A 25,349-nucleotide genomic window follows, 5' to 3' on the forward strand; every position below is an offset into this window, starting at 1 on the left:
TGACTGGTTAAACATCTTTGGCAAATATAAAAGCTTGATTGCATCAGTACTGATTTCTATCGCTGTGTTTGCCGCTATTATGGTGTTATGTGGATGTTGTTGTATTCCATGTATCAGATCATTAACTGTTAAGACAATTGAACGCACGTTGGGGCCGCTCGCTCCTGGTGGCCAGTACATGATGATCCCTCAGAAGGACCCCCAGGAGGGGGAGACAGCTGTGGCCCTCCGGGAGTCCGGGATGTGAGTATGTGTAGATGGCCTCAGGGACCTGAGGCCATGAGGAGGGAATGAAATTTTCTACGGATTTTCTACTAGAATGACATTTTCTATTGATTTTTAAATTTTACTAATTTTCTATTGATTTTGAATTTTTACTAATTTTCTATTGAGCTTTACCTCACCTTCTATTGATTTGTAAGTTGTTACTAATTTTTCATTGTTTGATTTTTAGCTCGTGTGTAACAATAAAATAAGGGGTTCGAGTGATGACCTCAGTTGTCTGAGGTCATGAGAGGGAATAAAGGAGTGGAAGAGTTGAAACCTGGCTAGTTTTATTCGACGTGCTGCATCTTGTGTCACTGTTATTTTGTGGAATGCTGAGTGTGTGGCTGGTGAAGCTGAACAAAGAAAGTGAAAGAATGTGAAGGTTTGGGAGGTTTTAGGTTGGTGCCTGGTGCAGACAGACACCTCGAGGGGGAAGGGGTCGACAAGAAACTGGACCCTTCAACCACAAGCAGGAGGAGCCACCACTTGAAGAAAGACCAAGAAAAGCAAGCTAAAGTTAACTGCAGCGTACACATAGCCAATAGAATCATGCCAGGATGCCTTTGTCTCTGTGTCATTTGCATATTGTGTCTATAAATTAATGCTGAACAGCGGAGACAAAGAGAGCTGTATTGAGAGGGACCCAAGCTCAAGTTGTAGATTTGTGTGTTAGGAATAAATCCACTCGTGTGTGAAAATGCCGGCTTCCTGATACCTTTCTATTGCAGAACGAGCGTGCATATTGTTGGATGAGTGAGAGTTGGGTAAAGTCACAAATTGGAGTCAGATTATTAATTTGAGTTTACATTGGTTTAAAATTAAATTCTAACATTGATTTAAAGATAAATTCCAACAATATACACACACATATATATATATAATATATATATATATATATATAATATATATATATATATATATATATATATATATAATGTGTATATGTATATATATATATATATATATATATATATACACACACGTGTGTATGTATGTGTGTGTGTACCGTGTGGCTCGTGCTGACCTGAAAAAAGGCATTAAACTAGCCAAGACGGACTACAAGAGGAGGCTGGAGTCCCATCATGCCAGCAACAGATCACGGGAGGTGTGGAAGGGTCTACAGAGCATCACCAACTACCGAGGCGGCAGCATGATATCTGGAGACCCGAGTGCGGCGCTCGCAGAGGAGCTAAACTGCTTCTTTGCTCGCTTTGACTCACCCTAACCGTCACACCCCCGCACTCCATGCCTCAACTCCCCATAGAGGAACACGATGTGAGGCGTGTGCTCCTGGCTACTGGACCCGACGGAATACCAGGCAATGTCCTCAGAGCATGTGCCCACCAACTATCACATGTTTTTTGCAGGATCTTTAACCGCTCCCTGACTCAAGCAGTCATCCCCTCCTGCTTGAAGACTTCCACCATTATTCCTGTCCCCAAAAAGTCACCCGCAGTCCTCCTGAATGACTACCGTCCTGTTGCTCTCACGCCAGTCATCATGAAGTGCTTCGAGAGACTGGTTCTCCAGCACATCAAGGACTGCCTTCCTCCCACACTGGACCCCTACCAGTTTGCATACCGAGCAAACAGATCGACTGAGGACGCCATCGACACTGCTCTGCATGTTGTGCTGGGCCATCTGGAACAACAGCAGAGCTATGCCAGGATGCTCTTTGTGGACTACAGCTCGGCATTCAACACAATCATACCAGACATCCTCATCTCTAAACTGGACATTCTCGGCCTCCCTGCCCTCACATGTATCTGGATTAAGGACTTTCTGACTAACAGACCCCAGACTGTGTTGCTCGGCCCCTACACGTCCTCCACCCGAACGCAGAGCACCAGTTCCCCTCAAGGATGCGTGCTGAGCCCTCTCCTATACGCCCTCTACACCTATGACTGCAGCCCGGCCCACGGGAACAACACCGTCGTCAAATTTGCCGACGACACAACAGTGGTCGGTCTGATCTCGAAAGGTGACGAGGCAACCTACAGGGAGGAGGTCCAGTGACTAACGGCTTGGTGTGAGGACAACAGACTTCAACTCAACATTGCAAAAACAAAGGAGATCGTCATCGACTTTAGGAGGAACAAGACTTTGCCACCCCCCTCTACATCAGAGGTGAATGTGTGGAGAGGGTGCACACATTCAAGTTCCTGGGAGTACAGATCTCCGATGACCTTTCCTGGACACACAACACCACAGCATTGGTAAAGAAGGTCCACCAGCGTCTGCACTTCCTGAGGGTCCTCAGGAAATTCAACCTGGACAAGAAGCTGCTGCTGGCCTTCTACCACTCGTCCATCAAGAGCCTGCTGACCTACTGTGTCTCCACCTGGTACAGCAGCTGCACTGAGGCAGACCGAGTGAGGCTCCAGAGGACAGTCAAAACGGCGCAGAGGATTAGTAACTGTAACTGTTTGTCTTGTTGTGAGTGTGAGATTATTTTGTCGTTCTTACTCTTGTGTCGCCAAGTTTGTCGGTTTTTATTGCCTGGTAACTATCTGTGGAGTCTTGAATGTCCTTTGGCTGCTTTACTGAATTTTCTTTCATCTGCAGGACGTTGGTGCATGGACTGAGATAGGATGGACGACTGTTCATCAAAATATTAGTTTTGTAGGTCGTAACTGACGCTGGTTTGTGTGCGCCATTTAAACACACCCACGATGACCCAGCCAAGGTGGAGACGCTGGCCAAAGGGTGCGATGTTGGGCCCATTGCGCTGCTCTCCTACTTTGAGCAGTCTGAGGATGTACCTACCTAAGAGCTGCATAATTTGTGCATTTGGGTCGATGGGATGTATCTTGTGAGACAGCGCCTTTAAATGCGGGTGATATTGCGCAACCTCGGGTGACGGAATCTCTGAACGATCTTCTGGTATTAGACCACATTCGAGCATCGGCGGCAGTGGTACGGTTACGTTACCATCCATAGACTCTATAATAAAGTCTTTGACTTTTCTTCCTCTCACTTCTTGAACACCTGAACATGTCTTTAGCCTATACATCTCTGTGCTCCCGTTAACATTAAAGTGGTCAAAAAAGTTTGAGCGTACAAGAGACTGATTACTCTGCTCATCCATAACTGCATAAACATTTTTAGCCTTATCCCTCTATCCAACTGGATAAACTTTGGCCAAACATATTTTGCGCAGGACCTTAGTCCACGGGATTTGCCACATACCTCAGTGCACATTGTTGTAGCTGAAACTGATGGTGTGGTGCCTCCATGCTCCTCGCCAGGCTTTTCCATGTCTGCCGACGGCGCATTGCTGGTTGGAGAGGGTGGGCCTGGATGCAGAGCAGTATTGTGTCGGTCGCTCTCACATTCTTTGCATTTGGCTTTAAGTTGACAGTTTTTGGCTTGGTGCTTGGTTGATGCATAACATTTGAAGCAGATATTTTTATTCTTCAGATATGCTTTTCTCTCTTCTATAGGTTTACTCCGAAAAGTGCGACATTTTCTGAGAGGGTGCGGCTTTTTATGCAGTGGGCATTGTTTCTTGGGTTCCTCAATGCCTTCTGCTGTTTCTATACTTTGAGCTACTTCAGTCTTTTTCACTGAAATCGTAGAGCGGGTACTGTTTTTAGCAGGTTTGTCAGATTTAGTCTGAACTGCCGACAAGAAAGAAAAGCCAGGATGGTTCCTTATGCGTGCTTGCTCATGTATGAATCCAGAAAAGATTTCAAATGGTGGGAACGAGACCTCCACTGCTCTTTCTACCTGAATGCACGAGAAATCCATTTTTCTTGCAATGTGGAAGGGAGCTTCGCCACGATGGGATTAACCCCACGAGCTGTATCTAAAAAGGCTAGGTCCGGAGAATAACCCTATGTTTTAGCTAGTTGTGGTTCAAGTAAAAGGTCTCCCAATTCACTTAACTTACTTGTGTCTCTTGCTGCGATTTTGGGGAAATTTTCCACCTTTTCAAAAAGCGCATGTTCAATCACCTCAGGAGCTCCATAGCTTTCTTCCAAGCGTCGCCAAATCATCTTGAGTGCTGCTGTGACATTGTTTATTTGAGCCGCGCTAATTCTCCTTGCTTATTCGGTTGACTTTGGGCCAAGCCATTTTATGAGGAGATCAATTTCTTCTTTAGCAAACAGTGACAAGTCTTTAGTGGTATTCAAAAAAGAGGATTTCCAACTATGATAATTTTGTTGGTCATCATCGTATTTCTGTAGATAGATGACACAAGTTCACGTCTGATTAGATATTTGGCAACATCACTTACTGAGGACTTCTGCTGAGGATGAGCAAGTGATGAACTGTATTGATGCTGTTGATCCGAAACTCCATAAATTGCATTCGGCTTCGGCGTCGATGTGCAGTTGTAGACAGTAAAGGATTTTATAAGCTTGACTACAAGTGACATGTATTCAGTTTAATGCAATAAAGATATATACTGATTGGGCTTTAAATCAATGCATGAGAAAAGGTCAGGCCAGGCTGTGTGAAATGCATGGGTGGCAGATATTTTGTGCAGGATGAGCCGCACGTCGGAGAACTGAGTGTGCAGACGCAAAGGGTCCCGGACTCCGATCAAGGCCACCCGGCTGTTGTTGTGTGAGATGGTCACACGGTCGACCGTGAGAGCAGAATAACAGATCCAGTGGTTTGTGGGCAGAGGAGCGCACAAACAACTGCCATGGCGCGCACCGTGGGAAGAGCCGACACGTCACCTTGCGGACAGAAGACGTCCACTAAGAGAAAGCTAAAGTTAACTGCAGATGACACATAGCCAATAGGGGAAGAGTAGGAAGTCTTGGCTTTGGTTGCTGAAATGTACAAATGATCCTGGGCAACTGGGGGGGGCGTTGTTTTTTTCCTGTTGGTTGCTGTAACCGGGCCTCTCAGACTTTGTATTAGATCTCCTGTTAAGAATAAATCCACTCCCGTGTGAAGTTGCCGGCCTCCTGGTCATCTTTCTCTCAAAACGAGCGCGCATAATTGTTGGAAGAATGGAGGTTGTGTTTGGTTAACCATTAATGGAGTCAGATAATTAATTCGAACTATTTTGGTAAACTTTTGGTACATTTAAAGTTAAAAACTCCAACAATTTATGGTGACCCTGACGTGATCGGAGGGAGAGGACTACAAAAGAAATCCACAGACTTCGAATAAGAGAACCACAGGGTCTGGGACCCGGGGTCAGGGACCCGTATCCACACCAAGTGACGACTTGTTGAACGGAAAGGAAATCCCGATTTAGACCTGTTTTCCTCTGGTGGTACCACATCTAAAAGGTAAGCAGAATACCTGTTACTACATGTCTGAATTCTGCACAATTGGGGAAAAATAAATGTAACAGAGGAAAACGGGGATAATTGGGAAATTAAATATTAAAAGTGTGGATTGTGACACGGTGTAAAATCTGGGATTTACGTGTCACGGTGATACGGTGTAAAATCTGGGATTTACGTATCACGGTAATAAGGTGTAAAATCTGGGATTTACTTATTACTAAATTTGTGGTTCTGATACGGTGTAAAATCTGGGATTTACGTATCGCGAAGTCGTAATAAGGTGTAAAATCTGGGATTTACTTATTACAAAAATAGTCTGAGACTATATGTGGTATTGATACGGTGTAAAATCTGGGATTTACGTATCGCAAAGTCGTAATAAGGTGTAAAATCTGGGATTTACTTATTACAAAAATAGTCTGAGACTATATGTGGTATTGATACGGTGTAAAATCTGGGATTTACGTATTGCAATTTGTGTGCAAGTGTAAGCAGTGTGATTGGTGTGATATAATTTGGACTGTTTTGTTTGATATTTGGCTGGGACGCACGGGAGTGGATTGTTCAGGAGGAGTGGAGATAAGTGTGATATGGGGCTCGGTTGCGATGAACCGTATGAAAGTGATGGTGTGAGGCAAGAAATTGATGGACATTATGTGAAGTTGGAGACGCAATTAAAGAGTGGAATTGAGGAGAAAAAAGATAAACAAACAAAAAGAAAGAGCAAAAGAGAGGTATCGGAAGGTGTTGTTGAAATTACAAATGGATGACCACATGGGATATGATTAAGTTGGCTAAGCAGGTGCAAAAGAAAGAGAGGAAAACGTTGAATGACATCAAACAATTGAAAAGGGGCAAAAGATAAAGCTAAATGGATTCGGAAAGGTAAAATGGAAAAAGAATTGGCAATGGTGGAGGAGGACAGACTTAGTGTGCATCAATTGGCGACAGTGGCGACAGCATTGGCAAACATAAAATTGGAAGAAAAGGTTGAGAAGGTTGTGAAAGTGGATAAGAAGGAGAGGCACGTGAGAAAAAGGAGATGTTGAATGTTGTGGAGGGTTGTGCAAGTGACAAGATTGGTAAAGGGTGATATTGAACTGGTCGTTGAACCTTTGGCGTATATTTGTAGTCAATCATGTATGTCAGGGGTTTCCAGGCAAAAAGAAAATGGCAAAAGTTATTCCAGTTTTGTTATATTATTGATTGAGCTCACTTTGCTTGTTGGTGCTCGGCTCGGCTGGTTAGCACGTGGCTGCGGCCATCCAGAGTGGAGTTGTTTTAGGAATACTGTTCGGAATATTACAGTTTGAAAACTGACAAGTTTAAAACTACTTATTTTGAGACTATTGTCATTGATATGGGCCTACTAGTATTTTAGTAGTTTTCTAAATCTGGTCACGTAAAATGTTCCTGTTCTATCGGTAGATAATATTATTTATTTTCTTTATGATTTTTCTGAGTTATGATTTTTCCCTGATGAATTCTAGACAAATAGGAGGGGAAAACACTGAGGCCCTGAGTGGCCCACGGCCCCTATGTTTGTTTCCATACAACCCATCCCTTCACAGCCCAGTTTGTCTCTTTTCATGACACTCAGCTCCTCACTGTGTGTGTGTCTGTGTTCCCTTTGGCTGATAAACATAGCTGGTTGTTTGGTCTACGATAGTTTTGTTTACTTTCTTTGCTGCCTACTCTCTGTAGGTTATTGTTAATTTGATTCTCCTTGTGATGTGGCATGAAGAAAAATTTTTAAGGATCCATTGGCATAAATAAAGAGGAATTTGTGTTCCCCATAAGAAAATATGAGCCTTGATAGGAGATTGGTTTACCAAATATAAAGTTGGATTAAAAAGTTCTGTAGATGATTTATTAACTGATGTGAATTAAATGTGACAAAGGTGGAAGACAGATGTTTTATGACTGTACGACGCGAACTCTGACATGACAACTTTTAAGGGACATGACAGCATTTCCATAAATGCCAGACTGCTAACATCCACATCTATGAGGTGTTTGACGTCACAGGTGCAGGATCGTCAGCCACGTCCAGGAGAAACAACATCACGGGGACTGAATGGTAAAATCAAGAGAACCACAGTTGTAAATTTCGGCATACGCTGGCTGAATTGAGGCAAAATTATGGATCTGCCAGCACAAGTCTTAGTGAAACCAAGGCGGACGCGCCAAGGGAGGGGTCTCGGTGTGGAATTGGAAAGTGGAAATTATCTTTTTGGGTAAGGAATTAGATACCTAGAGGGGAACGAAAGTGTGAAAGAAAAAGTGTTTGTATGTCTATGTGGTTTGAGTGAATGTTTAAGGGACGGGCGGCCTCAGGAAAGAAACCTGATTAAGTGCACCGACAAGCCCTTACAGTACGTAGGGTGCAATGGGCGGACAGGCCTGATCAACCTGAATCCCTATTGCACTCCCGAGTATTGATTTCCAAATTATTATTGGTGACAGATTGGAGTAATTAAATTCAAGCATCAAGTGAATGGTTAATTGACGTTATTACACAAAATGTATGCAAAACTGAAAGTTTCAGAATGGAGGTAATTTGGCCCTTCTCACTGGCAATTGCTACTCCTCCAGCTCTCTCCACAGGTTTGAAGTGACATGTGACCTGTGTGTCCAGAAGGCCGGAGAACGCTTCAAATAGCGCCTCATCACGCCCAGGTTCTCCTCAACAAAGAGGGAGAATAAGATAGTTGTTGATTTAGCCTGCTTTTGTGCCCAGCAGGTTTTATGATTCACATCGGGTGCACGACTAGATAACACACACCCAGTCCAGGATAGGGCAAAATTTTGTTGGATTGTTTAGACGTTTCCATGTAATATGGCACCACAGCAGTGATACTTGAAATTAATGTCAGTTAAGTGGGGCAGTTGCGCTGTTTTCATGAAAAATTACTCACTTAATGCAAGGGTATGTCCTCCGTAGGGGGATGCGAGAGTTACATTCGGGACAAAATTTACTTGTCAGGAACTGTCCTCACTTGAGGCCGAGGCCAGACTTACAGACCAGCATGATGGTCATCGGCTGAATGGGGACACCTCAGGTGAGATTGGCCGTGCCGTGCATCAGAGTATTTCTGGCCCCGTTGGGGCCGATGTTGCTGTGTCTTTCAGATGGGGAGGGGAGGAGACAGGCCTGGTCTATGTGGCCAGGACGAGACGTGAATGGAGTGAGCCTTCCGGAAGTGACCCGTCCAATAATGTCGTCATGACACAGCTGTTCCAGTGGGCCATCCTCATGGGCGTGCCCCTTCCGGGTGCAGACATCATGCGAAACAGTCCATCAATGAAAAAATGCTAAATCGGTCTAAGTAGAGCACATTTTGTACATAATTTTGCACAACATCAGAAAAGGAAAATATGGGAGTGGATTAAGGAGCGTTACTAAAAATTGTTGTACTTGCAGGTTAAGGAGGCCAAGAGAGATAAAAAACAAAACAAAAAAAAGGGGGAGCAGAGAAGGCAGCAGCCCATGGCTGCCATTGGAACTGCTCCTTCCACTTCTGCTGCTCGTAGGCAAGGTTCGGGTGACGCGGCGCCACAGCGGACCGGCTGTCCATAGCAGGGCGGTCAACGAGGTCGGGATTGCGGTAACAGAGGTAGGGGTGGTTATAGACAGGGGTTGTGAGTGGGGTGTGCTCGTGCTGCGGGGTGTGGGGTCACTGGGTGATGGGCTGTCCATGCTGAGCCACTTTCTGGAATGTGCCATCCTCTGGTCCGGTGCCATATCTGTCGCAAGGAGCGCTCCACCAGCGCAGGGGGCGCCACCGTTACCCACTCCCAACGCACTATTGACACCAACCCGCTGGTACCCCATTCCATGACAGGGGGCCACGGAGCGTCAGCGTTCGAGGACTGGCAGGTCCCTGCATTCCGGGGACGGTGGATGGACAAGTTTTCGATGGTGCTGGATATTAGGGCGAGCTATGAGCTCCTTCCGCATCTCCCAGTGAGCCTTGTGGACTCTCGAGATTGCCTGAGTCACTGCCCTAGACTGAACGAACACTGGAATTCGAGTGGCATTTCTGGATGGGACTGAACTTGACTGTGCACATCCTTCGGAGGGAGCATATGTCGTGCTCTCTTCCTTCCCAGTGGCTGAACTAAACTGGAACATCGGGGGCAGCTCTGAAACCTGGTTCTCCATCCTCCCGCGCTGGGTATGCCCTGTTCCTGCTCTGGTCTGAGTGGTGTAGCAACCTCCACCCATTCAATTCACCAATTGACATTACATTGTACATGTGGTCACACATGGTTTGGTTTATCAAAATGCATTCATCTAAATTTAGGCAGGAGTAGATCTTCCATTAGGATTATATATTTGTTATGTCTACCGGCGTTGCCTCGTACGCCTGCCTTGTCCCTGAGCAGCGGAAATGGTATGAATTGTTTACTTTCACCGAGCCACAAATCACATTGAATATCGATGCACATCATCATACAAAAGATCTAGGCCCCATAGTTGTTGAATACTCCGCGTCACTATCAGAATATCATATTTTAACACCCACTACAAATTCTTCGGTTTTGGCAACATCCAAAATTTCACAAGACGGGTCACTCGGAAGAGGTAATTCGGTGTGTGTATTGTTTTTACTGTCTCTACACCCTCCCCCGGTTGACAGAATCAGTGTGGGCACGGCCTGGAGGTGGATTGAAGCATTCGGGAGACAATGGGAGGTGAAGACTGCAGCGGTCTTGGAGCTGTCTATGTCTGGGAGAGCACCTATTCTTCCCGTTAAAAGAAAAAAAAAAGGTTTAATTTGGTATCTGCGTTATTACAGTTTAAATGGTTACTATTTCATTTGGGTTGCTTTAAATATTTGTCAAAAAACAGTCAAAATTAGAGCGTTAGCTCGAGGCTTAAATTGTAATCTCTAAACACAGTTAGATATTTGAACTCAGTGAACTAAATTTTATTTAATTCAGGAATGATTTGCCCATGTTGCGAAGCCAGATTCTAGTGTTGTGCCATATTAGCTGGATATCATTAGGACATTAGTGCGAACCAACACTGCTTGTGGTGATTATCAGCAAAACTAAATTTATACGTTGGAGAATTGTTTCTGGGGCCAATGCCTGTGAGGATGACACGGTCTAGATTATATTCGAAGAAAGCTATTGCAACAGTCTGGGAATTGAAATAGATATATTTGGTGGGTTTACGTTAATTAAAATATATTATTCAAGTGACTGATACAAGCTTCACAAACAAATTGAAAAAGGTGATTGAATACAATTAATTAGGGTATTATTGCGATTATTTAGCATGCATTTTTTGAAGGATTGTATAACGATTGCTGGCATTATTGTAAACACTTACGGGACAGAAGGTCAAATATTTAATTTAGCAGGTTCATATTTACTAAATATGTTAAACATTAATTAAACAGAAAGCATTTATCAAATGAAAGTACGGTGCAGTTAGATACAAAAGGTTGTAAGTGGTTCTATTACACACAACTTCAACCCGCACCGGAGTTCTTTCCCCGATATGGTGAGCCTGAAGGTTGACCGCCCGGATGGGCAGGTCAAGAGAGGGGGAGATACTGACCAATTGAAACACATACAAATCAAACATAAAAATGGACACGGCTGTCCTTTTCCTTATTATTTCTGAATGATAGGCTTGCTTTCTACGCTTTTAGTATGTTTGCTTCTAATCTATGAGACTGTTTTTTAGACAGATGGAGGGGAGACAAAAATTGTGATGTTACAGTACCACTGCAACCAGACGGTCATGTACGAGGAACGGGAGGACAGCTCGGATAGGTTGACAGACGCACAGGTGATATTGTTTTATAAAATTTGTGACCAAGACCCCGAGGTTGGTTTATATGCGAAATTATTCAATCACACAATTGATTTAGAGAATTTAAGTGATTGATAATTAGGTGGCCAAGCAAAATTTTACGTGTTTGAAGTTGAATGGAGCAGGACACACAATTGGACAAATACCGTGGGATTGGTGTGAAACGAATGTGTCTCTTCCAGCAGGACCCCCGCTTTCCCGTGCAGACGTCTGGTTGTGTTATGGTGGAAAATTGATACGACAGGCTGCCGACCAATGCCTCTGGCAGGTGTGCCCTGGTGACTTTAATTATGCCGGTGAGTGTGACACCTGTAGATTTGGACCAGTTAAATTGGGATCAATTAGAGGCGGTACATAAACAATTGTCAAAAACCTTATTAATAATGTTTCAAAATAGGATTGCTTTAGATAGGTTATTGGCGGAAAAACAAGGAGTGTGCGGGATATTTCGGGATCAATGTTGTAGTTTCATCCCAAACAACACGGCACCGGATGGGCGTCTCACCAAGGCATTGGAAGGTTTGCAAACTTTGAACAAGGGGATGAAAGAACATTCAGGTGGAGATTCGGAAATGTGGTCAGGATGGTTGAATGTCTTTGCTAAATGGACAGGTCTGATTAGCTCTATATTAATCGTAGTGGCAGTATTTACAGCTATTATGGTGCTTTGCGGATGTTGTTGTATACCTTGTATCAGATCTCTTACGGTTAAAACCCTCGAGCGCGCGCACCTTGGGCCCGCTGCCACCGAGTGGCAAGTACATGATCCCCCTGTCGGACCCAAAGCCGGTTCCTCTGGCAAACAGAAGGTCCATGGGGTCCAGCGGAGTAAGTAGTAATGGCCTCAGTTGTCTGAGGCCATGAGAGGGATTAAAATTTTATATATCATTCCACATCTTTTATTTTTTACTGTTATTATTTTTCTCTTATTATTTTGGCGGGGGTGATGGCCTCAGTTCGCTGAGGCCATGAGAGGGATTAAAGGATTTTATAAGCTTGACTCCAAGTGACATGTATTCAGTTTAATGCAATAAAGATATATACTGATTGGGCTTTAAATCAATGCATGAGAAAAGGTCAGGCCAGGCTGTGTGAAATGCATGGGTGGCAGATATTTTGTGCAGGATGAGCCGCACGTCGGAGAACTGAGTGTGCAGACGCAAAGGGTCCCGGACTCCGATCAAGGCCACCCGGCTGTTGTTGTGTGAGATGGTCACACGGTCGACCGTGAGAGCAGAATAACAGATCCAGTGGTTCGTTGGCAGAGGAGCGCACAAACAACTGCCATGGCGCGCACCGTGGGAAGAGCCGACACGTCACCTTGCGGGCAGAAGACGTCCACTAAGAGAAAGCTAAAGTTAACTGCAGATGACACATAGCCAATAGGGGAAGAGTAGGAAGTCTTGGCTTTGGTTGCTGAAATGTACAAATGATCCTGGGCAACTGGGGGGGGCGTTGTTTTTTTCCTGTTGGTTGCTGTAACCGGGCCTCTCAGACTTTGTATTAGATCTCCTGTTAAGAATAAATCCACTCCCGTGTGAAGTTGCCGGCCTCCTGGTCATCTTTCTCTCAAAACGCGCGCGCATAATTGTTGGAAGAATGGAGGTTGTGTTTGGTTAACCATTAATGGAGTCAGATAATTAATTCGAACTATTTTGGTAAACTTTTGGTACATTTAAAGTTAAAAACTCCAACAACAGGCAACGATTGTTGCATTCGCTGTGATTTTTCCTGTTTCGTTAAAGAGAGGTAGGCACCTGCGATTTCACCTTGGTGATGTGGGAATAATGGATTTGCGTCAGTTATCTGCAACTGTGTTTGATAAGGATTGACTTACAGTAGTAGTTGACGGTCAATGTAATCTTGGACTTTTTGCTTGGAGTTGACAGAGTTGTCATGCAAATGCTATTTGATGAAAGGCCGTTGCTCCTCCAACTCCACGGCTGCTTCTCGTATATGTACTTCTGTTACCGCACCCACCGCTTCTTTCTTTATTTTTAAGGTGTGCAGCTCAGCCTGCATTTGCGCTTGTCTCATAATTTCAGCTTCCTTTTCTGCATAGACCAACTGCGCTTGTACAGCCTCAGCTTTGGCCCGCGCTTTGACAGCTGCAACGCTTGCCGAGGATCTGGAAGAAAATTTTGAAGAGGCGGAACAACGGGATCTAGTTTTCATAGCTTCCTGCTGTCCATCCATCATGTTGCTCTTTTGAAGCTTGGGACTTGAGGGTGCTAAATTGAACATAACTTGAGGCAAACATATTACATCGACTAAACCATTAAACACCCAGTGTTTCTGTTTAGATGTTAATTGATCTGGGAGTGTATTCTGACTTCCCGCCAGGAAATTTAAGCAGAAACTATCTCAAGGGGTCCTGTCATGATCTGTTTTGGTTGAGTTTGGTTTTGACTTAGAATTTAGTTTAATGTTTTCCTTGTGTTCTTTTCACACTTTGTGTATTGTCCAAGTGTTCCTAGTTAGAAAGAGATTTTATTCTCGTCACATGCTGATGTTAAAAGGAGTCTCCCCAAAAAGAAAAAGGGAAAGGTCTCCCCTCTCTCCGGCCTTCCCTTCTTATAAGGAATGGCCACACAGGACATGAATATCTAATTTTACCTTGCTGCATATGCATACTCATTGTACTAGTCTTCGACTTTGCCCCTGAAGCCCCCTACGGTGAGAGCAGATATTGTTGCTCTTTGAAGTGGCCTTCTGATGCCATCCAGTCTGCTACTATCACCTCGAGTGCTCTTCACATCCTGGATGGCCTACCATAAATACTGATCAAGCCTTTTGTCCCCCAGGACAGTACCTCGTTACATTCGAATTTCAACACAAAGGTTGGTCACTTCTTTTGTCTCCAATTCCCTCATAGTTATTTAAAGAGAATTACTAAAATGTTCATAATAGTGGATATAAAAATACGCTGCATATGACAAGTTGTTATCGGTTAGTCTGAAGTCCCAGTCCTTTTTTCCTAGTGTGAGTTTATTTTCTTTGATCCTTGTTGTTTTGGTCTTGTTTTTTGGGGGGGAGGGGGGGGGTATTTTTGCATTTCACAGTACCCTGTTTGTTTTCATTAAATTAAATTACTCCTTAACTTTACTCTTTCCTGTGTTTGGGTCTTCCTCCAAGTTTTCAAATTCTTGACTGGGTCCTTTGTTAAAATGTTTGATTAAAACGGCTTTGATTTCAGTAAATACAACCTAATACTGCCAATTCAACTGTTGAGTTATATGCTCTCATGGTATTCTTTAGTTAAGTAATGATATATTTAATTATATGTCATTATGTGAATTTGGGTATGTGTATATTTTGTTGAATGTCACATATATTTTTGTTACTGTCGTAAATCTCGCGTGGTTTACGTGATGACGTTTTACGTTTGTTGAAATGCCCCTTTTATGAATGTTGGCTGTGGGAAGACATGTTGTGTCGAGTGACTGAAAAATAAACAGCGAGATGGAAACATCCTAAACCTGTCGTGGTGTTGTGTTGGTGCGGTGAGCTGAAAGGAAATATGGAATACAAAGCTGCAAACGCAACAGGTTATGGGCCCAGGCGCGGCACAGGAGGAGGAAGATGGCAACGGTTAGTTTTCGACGGGAATGAAAACAACTACGAACTTTGGGAGGTAAAGTTCCTCGGCCACTTGAGGATACTCTGATTGAAAGACACTATACTGTCTACCGCCGCACCCGATCCACAAAAGAATGAAGAATGCTACGCGGAGCTAATTCAGTTCCTCGACGACACAAGCCTGTCATTGGTGATGAGAGAAGCGGCAGACGACGGCAAAAAGGCGTTGGAAATACTACGCGGCCATTACGCGAGTCAGGGTAAGCCCAGAATTATTGCCCTGTATACGGAATTAACTTCCTTAAAGAAAGAAACTGAGGAAACTATAACCGACTATGTCATTCGTGCTGAGAAGGCAGTAACCTCCTTGAGAAATGCAAAGGAGATAATAAGTGATGGACTGATAATAGCTATGATTCTGAAGGGCCTCCCAGAAACATACAAGCCTTTCTGCGTCCACACGACACAAAGCAGCGATGACTTAACGTTTGCACAGTTTAAAAGTCGGCTACGAAGCTACGAGGAGACGGAAAAGTTTGACTCTAACAAAAAGACAGACAATGTAATGAAAGTGGACATATCATCGGTCATCTGCTACGGATGTGGAAACCGTGGACATCTTGTGAGAGATTGCCGCCAAAGAGGGTTGACGAAGTGGTGCAACTACCACAGGAGTGCTACACACAGTGATGAGACATGCAGGAGAAAAACCAAGATGAAAGATGAAGCAAAACAAACGGCAGAAAGACAACAGGATCATGAGGAGGAAGAGACATTTGTGTTCAAGGTCAACCACAAATATCTCTCATATAATGCTAAAAGGAATGCATTAATGGTGGACTATGGAGCAACATCACATGTTGTAAATGAGGAACACAAATTCACAACGTTTGATGAGACTTTCAACCCAGCAAGACATTATATGGAACTAGCAGACGGAACCAGGAAAAACAATGTTGCATTGAAAAGAGGAGATGCCAAGGTCTTCCTCCAGGACGCGAAAGGAAGATGTGTCGGTGTCACGTTGAAGAAAGCCTTGTATATACCAACGTACCCTCAAAGCATCATGTCAGTGAAAGCAGCTACGTCGGATGGAGCCATAGTAACATTCAAGGAAGGACAAAATGAACTCATAACCAAAGATGGAACAGTTTTCGACATCGAGGAACATGAAAGACTGTACTTCGTGAGAACGGTAAATCACAACGAACAAAACTATGATGAGTCATTTACTGACATGAAGTCAAAGGACAATGCGAATCTGACTTGTGATGTCAAAACATGGCATGAAATTTTGGGACACTGTAATATGGATGATGTGTTAAAATTGCCAAATGTGGTAAAGGGCATGACAATTACAGGTAACTCTAAAGTAGAATGCAATGTGTGCACAGAGGGAAAATTCATCAATAGTAGAAATAGGACATTGAATGCAAAAGCTAATGCATCTCTTGAGATGGTGCACACTGACTTGGCAGGCCCCATTGAACCAACTAGTCAGGATGGTTACAAGTATGCAGTATCATTCATAGATGATTTTTCAGGGGCAGTGTCTGTTTATTTTCTCAAAAGCAAAAGTGACACAATATTAGCAACAGAAAAATTCCTTGCTGACAGTGCCCCATACGGCAGTGTCAAATGCATTAGATCGGATAATGGTACAGAATACACCAACAATGCCTTTCAGTCGCTCTTGAGGGATAAAGGCATTAGACATGAAACTTCATCCCCATACTCTCCACACCAAAATGGTACAGCCGAAAGACAATGGAGAACACTCTTTGAAATGGGACGGTGCCTGTTATTAGAAAAGGGGTTACCAAAAGTGCTGTGGCCTTATGCTGTCCAAAATGCTGCTCATATCCGTAACAGATGTTACAATGACAGGGTTAAAAACACTCCATATTTCATGATGACAGGAAGAAAACCAGATCTTTCCAAACTGTGGGTGTTTGGATCAGAATGTTATGTATACAAGCACAATCACAAGAAATTAGATGCAAGAGGTGAAAAGGGGATTTTTGTGGGGTACAGTAAAAACAGCCCTGCATATCTGGTGTATAACCCACAAACTGAAAAAGTATCGAAACACAGACTGGTAAAATTCATCAAAAATAAGTGCATGGAAAGAGAGACACAAACAGATGAATTGGATTCAGAAATCATGGGAAGCAGGAGTACATTTTCTAACACTGAGGGTTTTGAAGATAAACCACACGATGAAGTTGGCAGTGAAAGTCATGACTTTAATGAGAACGAGGGCATGATAAATACAGATGTGTCACAGTATGATGAGGCGTCAGAAACACGAGGTGACAAAACGAAAAATGCAAGTCCTGATTACGGTATAAACCACCGTTATCCAAAAAGAGAAAAGAATCCTCCAAAATACTTAAATGATTATCTGACAGACCTCAATGACAACGATATTGCTAACACAAATGTTGATCATTGTTACAGAGCCATATGTGACGTTCCACAAACGTATAGTGAAGCCCGGATGTCTGTCGAGGCACCCGGATGGATACAAGCAATGAAGGAAGAAATTCAGTCACTCCAAGAAAATGAAACATTTGAACTGGTTTCTTTACCCGAAAGCAGGAACTTAATTGGGGGGAAATGGGTATATGCTTTGAAAGAAAATTCAGAAAGAGGAAAAGTATATAAAGCTAGATACGTTGCTAAGGGCTACAGTCAAACAGAAGGCATTGACTACCATGAGACGTTTGCTCCAACAGCTAACATCACATCTGTACGGGCTTTGATGCAGATAGCAGTCCAAAACAATCTCATCGTCCACCAAATGGATGTAAAAACAGCTTATTTGCATGCGCCGATAGATGAAGAAATCTTCTTAGAGCAGCCTGAGGGTTTTGAAAAGACATCAGAAAAAGGTGAGAAGTTGGTATATAGGCTAAAGAAATCCCTCTATGGCCTTAAACAATCTGGAAGGAACTGGTACAAGCTTCTAAATGATCACCTAGAGCAAGGAAATTTTGTGAGAAATCTATCTGATCACTGCGTATACAGGAAACAGATAGAAAATGAGGTGATCATTATTATCATTTGGGTAGATGATCTAATAGTGGCAACAAGCAACAGTGATCTACTTAATAAATTCAAAGACACCATGAAATCCAGGTTCAATATGAAAGATCTGGGCAAAATATCGTACTTCTTGGGCATTCAGTTTGAGCAAAAGGGTGAAGAAATCAAAATGAGTCAGAAAAGGTATATCGGCAAAGTGCTTGAAAGATTTGGAATGTCAGACTGTAAACCCAGATACACACCAAGTGAACCAATACTGGGGGTGAATGAAGAAAGTAATAAAAATGAGATGGCCAACCCTAAAGAGTACCGTGAGATTGTAGGTAGCCTGATTTATGCCATGACGTGTACAAGACCAGATATCAGCTGGATAGTGAGCAAATTGTCACAAACACTTGCAAACCCAAAAGCATGCAATTTAGTGACTGCTAAACATGTTTTGAGATATCTAAAAGGTACCATGGATTACGAATTAATATACAAGAAAAATTATGAAGATTTAAACCTGGTGGCGTTCAGTGACTCTGATTGGGCATCATCTGTAGAAGACAGACGTAGCACTACGGGCTACTGCTTCAGCATGACAAAACAAGGCCCTGCAATCTCATGGAAGTCGAAGAAGCAGCCTATAGTGGCTCTTTCGACTTGTGAAGCCGAATACATTGCTTTGGCAACCACTACACAAGAAAGCATGTATTTAATTCAGTTGTTAAATGGTATGGATCATACAACATACAGTTGCACCAGGATTTATGGAGACAATCAAGAGGCCATTGCTTTGACCAAAAACCCAGTGAATAGACAGAGATCTAAACACATTGATGTTAGGTTTCACTTCATCCGTGAAGCACTTCAAAATGGAAAAATAGACATTGCATACTGTCCGTCAGAAAACATGATTGCAGACATATTAACAAAAGCAGCATCTAAGATTAGGATTGCAAAATTTAAAACTTGGTTCTTTGGAAATTAAAGGTCATTGTTTTGAGCTGATGAGAGCAAGGGAGGGTGTTGAGTTATATGCTCTCATGGTATTCTTTAGTTAAGTAATGATATATTTAATTATATGTCATTATGTGAATTTGGGTATGTGTGTATTTTGTTGAATGTCACATATATTTTTGTTACTGTCGTAAATCTCGCGTGGTTTACGTGATGACGTTTTACGTTTGTTGAAATGCCCCTTTTATGAATGTTGGCTGTGGGAAGACATGTTGTGTCGAGTGACTGAAAAATAAACAGCGAGATGGAAACATCCTAAACCTGTCGTGGTGTTGTGTTGGTGCGGTGAGCTGAAAGGAAATATGGAATACGAAGCTGCAAACGCAACATCAACTTTTTTTTATTTTCACACAAATGTGCATGGTAATTTTGGCACTGGTGAACATTACTTTACTGAAGAGTTCATTTCAAGAAAAGTTTCTTTCTCCATTACGTGCTGGAAAGCCCCAACACCGAGCTGCTGCTGGCTTTCCCTTTTGCTCTTCGACGTGTTAAGACATGTCTGTCACCTGTTGCAGTCATCAGATAAACACATGTTGAAAAGCTCTTACAATAACCCTTTTACACAATGAAGACATAATTTTAACATCCATATTACTACAATCATCTTCACCTTTAGAAATAGGTCTAACACTTTTCAATTTTAATAATAATGCCTTTATTAATAATGCCTTAACAGAAACATCTTACTGTTGAAGGCTATAAGATCATGGGCATTGATCATTAAATGTATTTACAAAATAATATGCAGTTTCTTGAGTATATGTATAAAGAATGCAACATCTGGTAAATATTATTTGAGAAGTGATGGCCTGAAATTAGGGAACTGAAATTAGTCATTTTTTTTTATATCCATTAATTTTGGAGAAATTAGGAAATAAGTGACAACTTGAAAAATGCCTACTTTTAATGAACAATATGGCCACGCCCCCTCCACTCTCTGTGTGTGGGAGTCACAAAAGGGATCCATCACAAACTCTCCATCGATTCGATTATCAATTTTCAATTCTTGATTTGGATTTGATATTTTATTTATATTTTAAATTTCTGCCACGCTTGTCTCTGTGCGCTCGTGTGACGCTGCAGCAATTCACATATGCAATGATGTTTAGCGCAAGCGTGTAATTGTTTAGTGCATTTTAAATGGAACCATAAACTATACACCAGGCATCACCAAATGGCGGACCGCGGTCCGGATCCGGACCAACAGATGGTTCGGACCGGACCCATGACCAATCTATGATTAATTTTTTCAGGGCGCATTCGCAAACGTTGACGCTGCAATTCTAGTTAATATGGAAAAGGCGTAACTGATTTGAGCCAATCAAATCTTTTGTTTACAATCCAGTGCCAATTGCGCAGCAGACCGGAAGAGAGTGCTGCTGACAGTACGCCTAGCTAAAAAGTTAGCAAGGTCGATGCGTGTTGTTTTAAATGAATGGACGGAGAAATTTAGTTTCGTTCTGGCTGCAGCCGATTCAAAACCAGGGTGCATCATATGCTCCGAAATCGTCGCAACATTGCGAAGCGCCACTACGAAACAAAGCACCGCCCTTTTGTGCAAAGTTATCCGCTGAAGTTTGAGGTGAGCGCACGCAAAAACATCGAACTTCGAGTGCAGTATAGCAGATTTTTACATTTTCATTTACAGCCTAGCGGCATGCAAACGAATGTTCACTGAAAGTATCATGGATTTTGGGGAAACATAAAAAAACATTCAGTGATGGGGAAGTTGTGAAGGAGTGCTTAAATGCGGTTGCACAAACATTATTTAAAGGAAAACACAAAGCCCAGATGTGTGAAATAATCTACCAAATCCCAATGGCCCTGACTCCGTTCCAACCCAGATTTAAGTCACCGGCAGGGCCGTCACAAACTCATTTTTCTCATTAAGAGAATTAAAAAAAATATTCAAAAGAAAAGGTGGTGTCAAAGCTCATTTTGAATTAGTTTTTCATGAGGACAGCCATTTCTATTGATTGTGGACTGAACATGTTGACCTGTTTTACTTGGATAATTGGCTTTCCGTTTTTTTTAGGATGATAACTATTTGATTTAAGAAAAAAAAGGTAAAATATGTTAACTCAATGCTTAGCACTTGATATATTTCTGCAGCAGATATTTTGCTGTTTTTTCTGGAAGTGGCACCCTTAAGTTCCTGGAGCCACATTTTCTTGAATGTGAAATAAACACCTTATATTTGGCAAAGTTGTTTACTGGGAACATTGCTAAATATTTAGTATACAAGTGTGCTCTGTTGAAAATGACTAAATATTGAAACTATATAAAAATGTGAAAGTTGGACTTTGGTTCGGACCTTTTAATTGGAAGAAATTTTAGTCGTGGACCTCTGTGACTTGAATTGAATACCTCTGCTATACACTATACTGAGATTCAGTATTACTATGAAACTACCTATAAATAATAAAAAATAATACTTGTAAACATGTTTCACATTTCTGGAATGCCAATCCATTTTTTAATGTAGAAGTGACTGAAATCATCTGAATAAAATTGAGGAAATGCTCTGTGATAAGAAAATTCATCTCATCACTTCAATTGATTTTTAATTTTGTTTGTCAAGTCAAGTCAATTTTATTTGTATAGCCCTTAATCACAGACAGTCTCAAAGGGCTTTACATAGCCACAATCGACATCCCCAATCTTAACCCCCAGGAGGGCAAGGAAAAACTCAAAAAACCTCATTAGGGGAAAAGTGAGAAACCTTGAGAAGGGACCACAGATGGGGTAATCCCCCTTCCAGGATTACCAGGCTGCAATGGATGCCAACTGGGCAACATTTGACACATACAATGATGCTATGCAATAATAGATAAGATAATGTAAGAGTCAATTGAATGAAGTGCTGCAGGAAGATGACTTCAGTGGAGTGGGTCCTCATCCAGGGCCGCAATATCCATGGCAGCATATCCGAAGATGAGCCTTCGATCTTGTACCAGTCAGTTGGTGTAAATTCAGTACAGCCACTTCCAAGTGAATCGCCATCACCTAATTCGGGGAATTGGGAACAGAAAAGAAAGAACAGAAATAGCAAACAGGCCAACAAGTAGTTCAATGAAGTGCTGAAATATAAGGAAATCAGAAAAGGCGCTGCATGAAGACGACTTCGGCAGAGCAGGTCCCTTCCCGGTTCGTCAGTGCCGTAATCTTCAAAGCATGTCCCCATCACCTAATTCCCAAGCAGGGGAAGGAGGGGGCAGAAAAGAGAAGAACCGGCAGTAAACAGGCCAATAAATAATTAAATTAGATGCTCAAGTATATAAATAAATTGATCAAATTGTTTCTTTTTAACCAGGACACAAAACATTTTGTTATGCTTATTTAGTATGTATAATATCATGTAGACATAAAAACGGTGGTATGTGCCTGGAAAAATAAAGAAAAGAAGAAAAGGAAAGAGAGACATCTCGTGCGTGATGCATATCATAAAACTGAAAAAACATAGCTCAGCAAAACACAGTTGTTACCACATCAACACGCATACCAAGTATGTCTAAATGTCACTCAAATCATGACATGGGTAGTTAAAAAGGTATTGTTATTATTATAACAGTGAGGCTGTGGAATAAATTGAATTTCACCTTTGTTTTGGGAAAAAGTTGACCGTTAAGAGTCCCCTGTATTTTGAGTGTAACAAGTGAATGGAGGTCGTGGGATAGTGAATGTGTGTCAGGTATGTGAGTGTGGGTGTGTGGGAGCACGTGAGAGTGAATTTCTCCCCCAGGTGCCCCGGATCGTGGCCTGATGAGCACCTGACGAGACCGATTGGCCAGGGAGTGATGAGCTGAGCATATAAAGGACGGTGCCACCGGATGAATGGCAAATTCTCACCACGCAGAGGACGCTTGCCACGCACGATCCTCTCTCCGCAGCACTCTCGCCACGCTACGACGCCACATGGAAGCAAGATGCCCCAGTCAACGGGACGAGACGTCCAGTGATTGTATATGTGACCCACTAATATGTGGTCAAAGTTTGGTTCACTTGGGATGTTTGATGTGGTGAAGGGAAATCCATTTTCCATGTTGATTTGAAACGTGTGCGTGTTTCGACAGCAGAGGGAAGTATAGGAACAGCACAGTACCAGCGATGCGATTGTATCTTCAAAACAGGCTGCCGTAAAGTGGTGGTGTGTCTCATTTTTGGTGAGGCCACCATTCTGACAAGATCCATAGAACAAGCAACAACTGATCTCTGTGCTCATCATTTTCCTGCATTTGCAGGTTAGTAATGTGCTTAAATGACATCTATTACATGTATGTATTTTGTTAATATATATTTAATGATTTGTGAAACTTTGACAAAGGGCTACTTTGTCCATTTGGTGCCTTTAAATACCATGAAGATGATAGCCGTGCGTGAGTTTGTATAATGGCCGCTACTGTTACCGTCTGAAGCGTTCGTGTACTAAGTTAAAAGAAAAACATGATGTCAAATGTTTTATATTGTAAAGATTTCTTTCAGTTAATTAATGTAATGCTATGCCCTGTGGTTGTAATCTAAAATACTTGCTGGAGCCTATGGACAGCAGTGTTTTGCATTTGGATCCGTTGAACAAGCAACAACTGATCTCTGTGCTCATCATTTTTCCTGCATTTGCAGGATCATGATCTATTGACACGCCTGCCAACCTGGGGCCTGTAACATATACAAGGCTCCGAACCCCTCCAAAAGAAACTGCCTTTTCGTACCGGACCCGGAAAGGCTAATCCCCGCTACGCGGACAGATCACAAGTGATGGGCACTCTGAAACCGAAGCTCCGGCGCACGTTTCAAACCCGAAAATAAAATTGCCTCGGAACAGTGTTCCGACGCTCCGTTAGTTTGGATAAAAACACGTGACCTGTGACGTCTGAAGCTTTAACTGTTTCATTCTTGAAATGAACTCTAGTAAACACTAAAAAGAAACGGTCTAAATCCAGAGACTATGAAAAAAATAAATAAATGACATTCCAAACATTTCTTAGCTCGCCATAAAACAAGGTATAAGCCATTTGCTTTATTTTTATTTACAAAAAACTGCCACAACCTAGGTATCCAATCATTGTTTTCATGTGTTTTACTTATATTTTAGTGTCTAAAAGCCTCTATAGTAATTGACTGCAGTTCTAGTTTTCCGCCAGCAGATCATTATCACTGAAGCTTTGAAGCTTCAAACCATTTTGAACCGATTGCTTCAAATGGTTCAGTGGATCATAAACGCTCCATTAACCCATCACCACAGAGCACTATTCCCCCGATCCCCTCACAAGGACTCTGACAGCTGGGCAGCAGGGGAGGGCGCTACGTAGGTTTTACTAGCTTTAGTGTAGGGGTTGTTTATTTTATCATGTAGTTTTTATCCAGAGTTTATTTTTTTAAAATATATTATTAAAAGTAGGTCAGCAGGTGGTGGTTTTAGTAGTTTTTAATCTGTTACCTCTCACTGAGTGCAGTGGTTTTATCTTACGTGTGAGTTTGATGTGCTTTTAATTCATTTTTTTTTCTGCGGAGTGCAGTGTCCTTAGACCAGTGGCAGAATCGTGTGGCCATTTTTTTTTGTTTTAAGGGGAGTCCAAATCCCACCCGACCTGAAGGCCCTGCGACCACATAACTGAGTTTTTCCTCTTTGATGGTTTGTATTTTTTTGTGCAGCCTGTTAAATAAGAGTATTTTATTAACAATAAAAAAAAAGCATCATCTGCTGTGAACCTGTCATGTTTTTTTTTTTTTTTTACATGAGCAGTGATAGTATGATTGATATTGATGATGCTATTTTCCCCTTTATGGGACTAATGAAGGTGCCCTTATCTTGAAATTGTCAGTTGGACAAATTATACCATATAAAGATTTTTTGAAAACAAGAAAAAGCAACATTTTTAGCAAGCACATTGATATTTTTACTTATTTGAAGCGGTAAATTAAAACAACTTTGGGAATTATGCTGACAATACATCTGGGCCGATATGCGTCTGTAGTGCTCAGAAAAACTATGATAGCAATTGGGACAGTTTAGTAAAAAAAGACGGAAAAAAACAACAACAATGCATTTTTATCGGTAAAGACTTTTATCTCATAATAGGCAAGACTTAACGAAACAGACATGAGAACAGACTACACTTTTCAGTCTCCAGTAAATCTACATTCCATAAAGTGATAGTCACGTCAACACATATTTTGCTTTGTCAAACATGATGAATGATTTTGGGCCTAAACAGTAACAGTTTTAGCCTTATAAAAATGATAAAATATTAAAAAGCAAATAACGCAAGATATTTTTTTGGACTGTATTAGACTGATTCACATATTGACAGATGACAGAAAAAGGGTGGTCAGGTCCAGTTGAAATATCTGTTCGAAGATTGCCAGTT

The 25,349-nt window shown here is 42.1% G+C and overlaps 1 protein-coding gene across 2 annotated transcripts in view; it reads right to left on the reverse strand.

The window, feature by feature from the left end:
• Window positions 1-21,519: 21,519 nt before the first annotated feature.
• Window positions 21,520-25,349, reverse strand: part of ano1a (anoctamin 1, calcium activated chloride channel a) — an 85,000-nt gene continuing 81,170 nt past the window's right edge. For both annotated transcript variants that reach the window (XM_088296588.1, XM_088296586.1), the window contains exon 27: window positions 21,520-22,168. In XM_088296588.1, coding sequence (XP_088152714.1) covers window positions 22,149-22,168 — 20 coding nt within the window. In that variant the 3' untranslated portion in view covers window positions 21,520-22,148. The remainder of the gene's footprint in view (window positions 22,169-25,349) is intronic.

This window comes from Idiotropiscis lumnitzeri, chromosome 5 (genome assembly GCF_059441095.1).
Source record: "Idiotropiscis lumnitzeri isolate Australia: NSW breed Sydney's pygmy pipehorse chromosome 5, RoL_Ilum_1.0, whole genome shotgun sequence".
In the NCBI taxonomy this organism is placed as follows: domain Eukaryota; kingdom Metazoa; phylum Chordata; class Actinopteri; order Syngnathiformes; family Syngnathidae; genus Idiotropiscis; species Idiotropiscis lumnitzeri.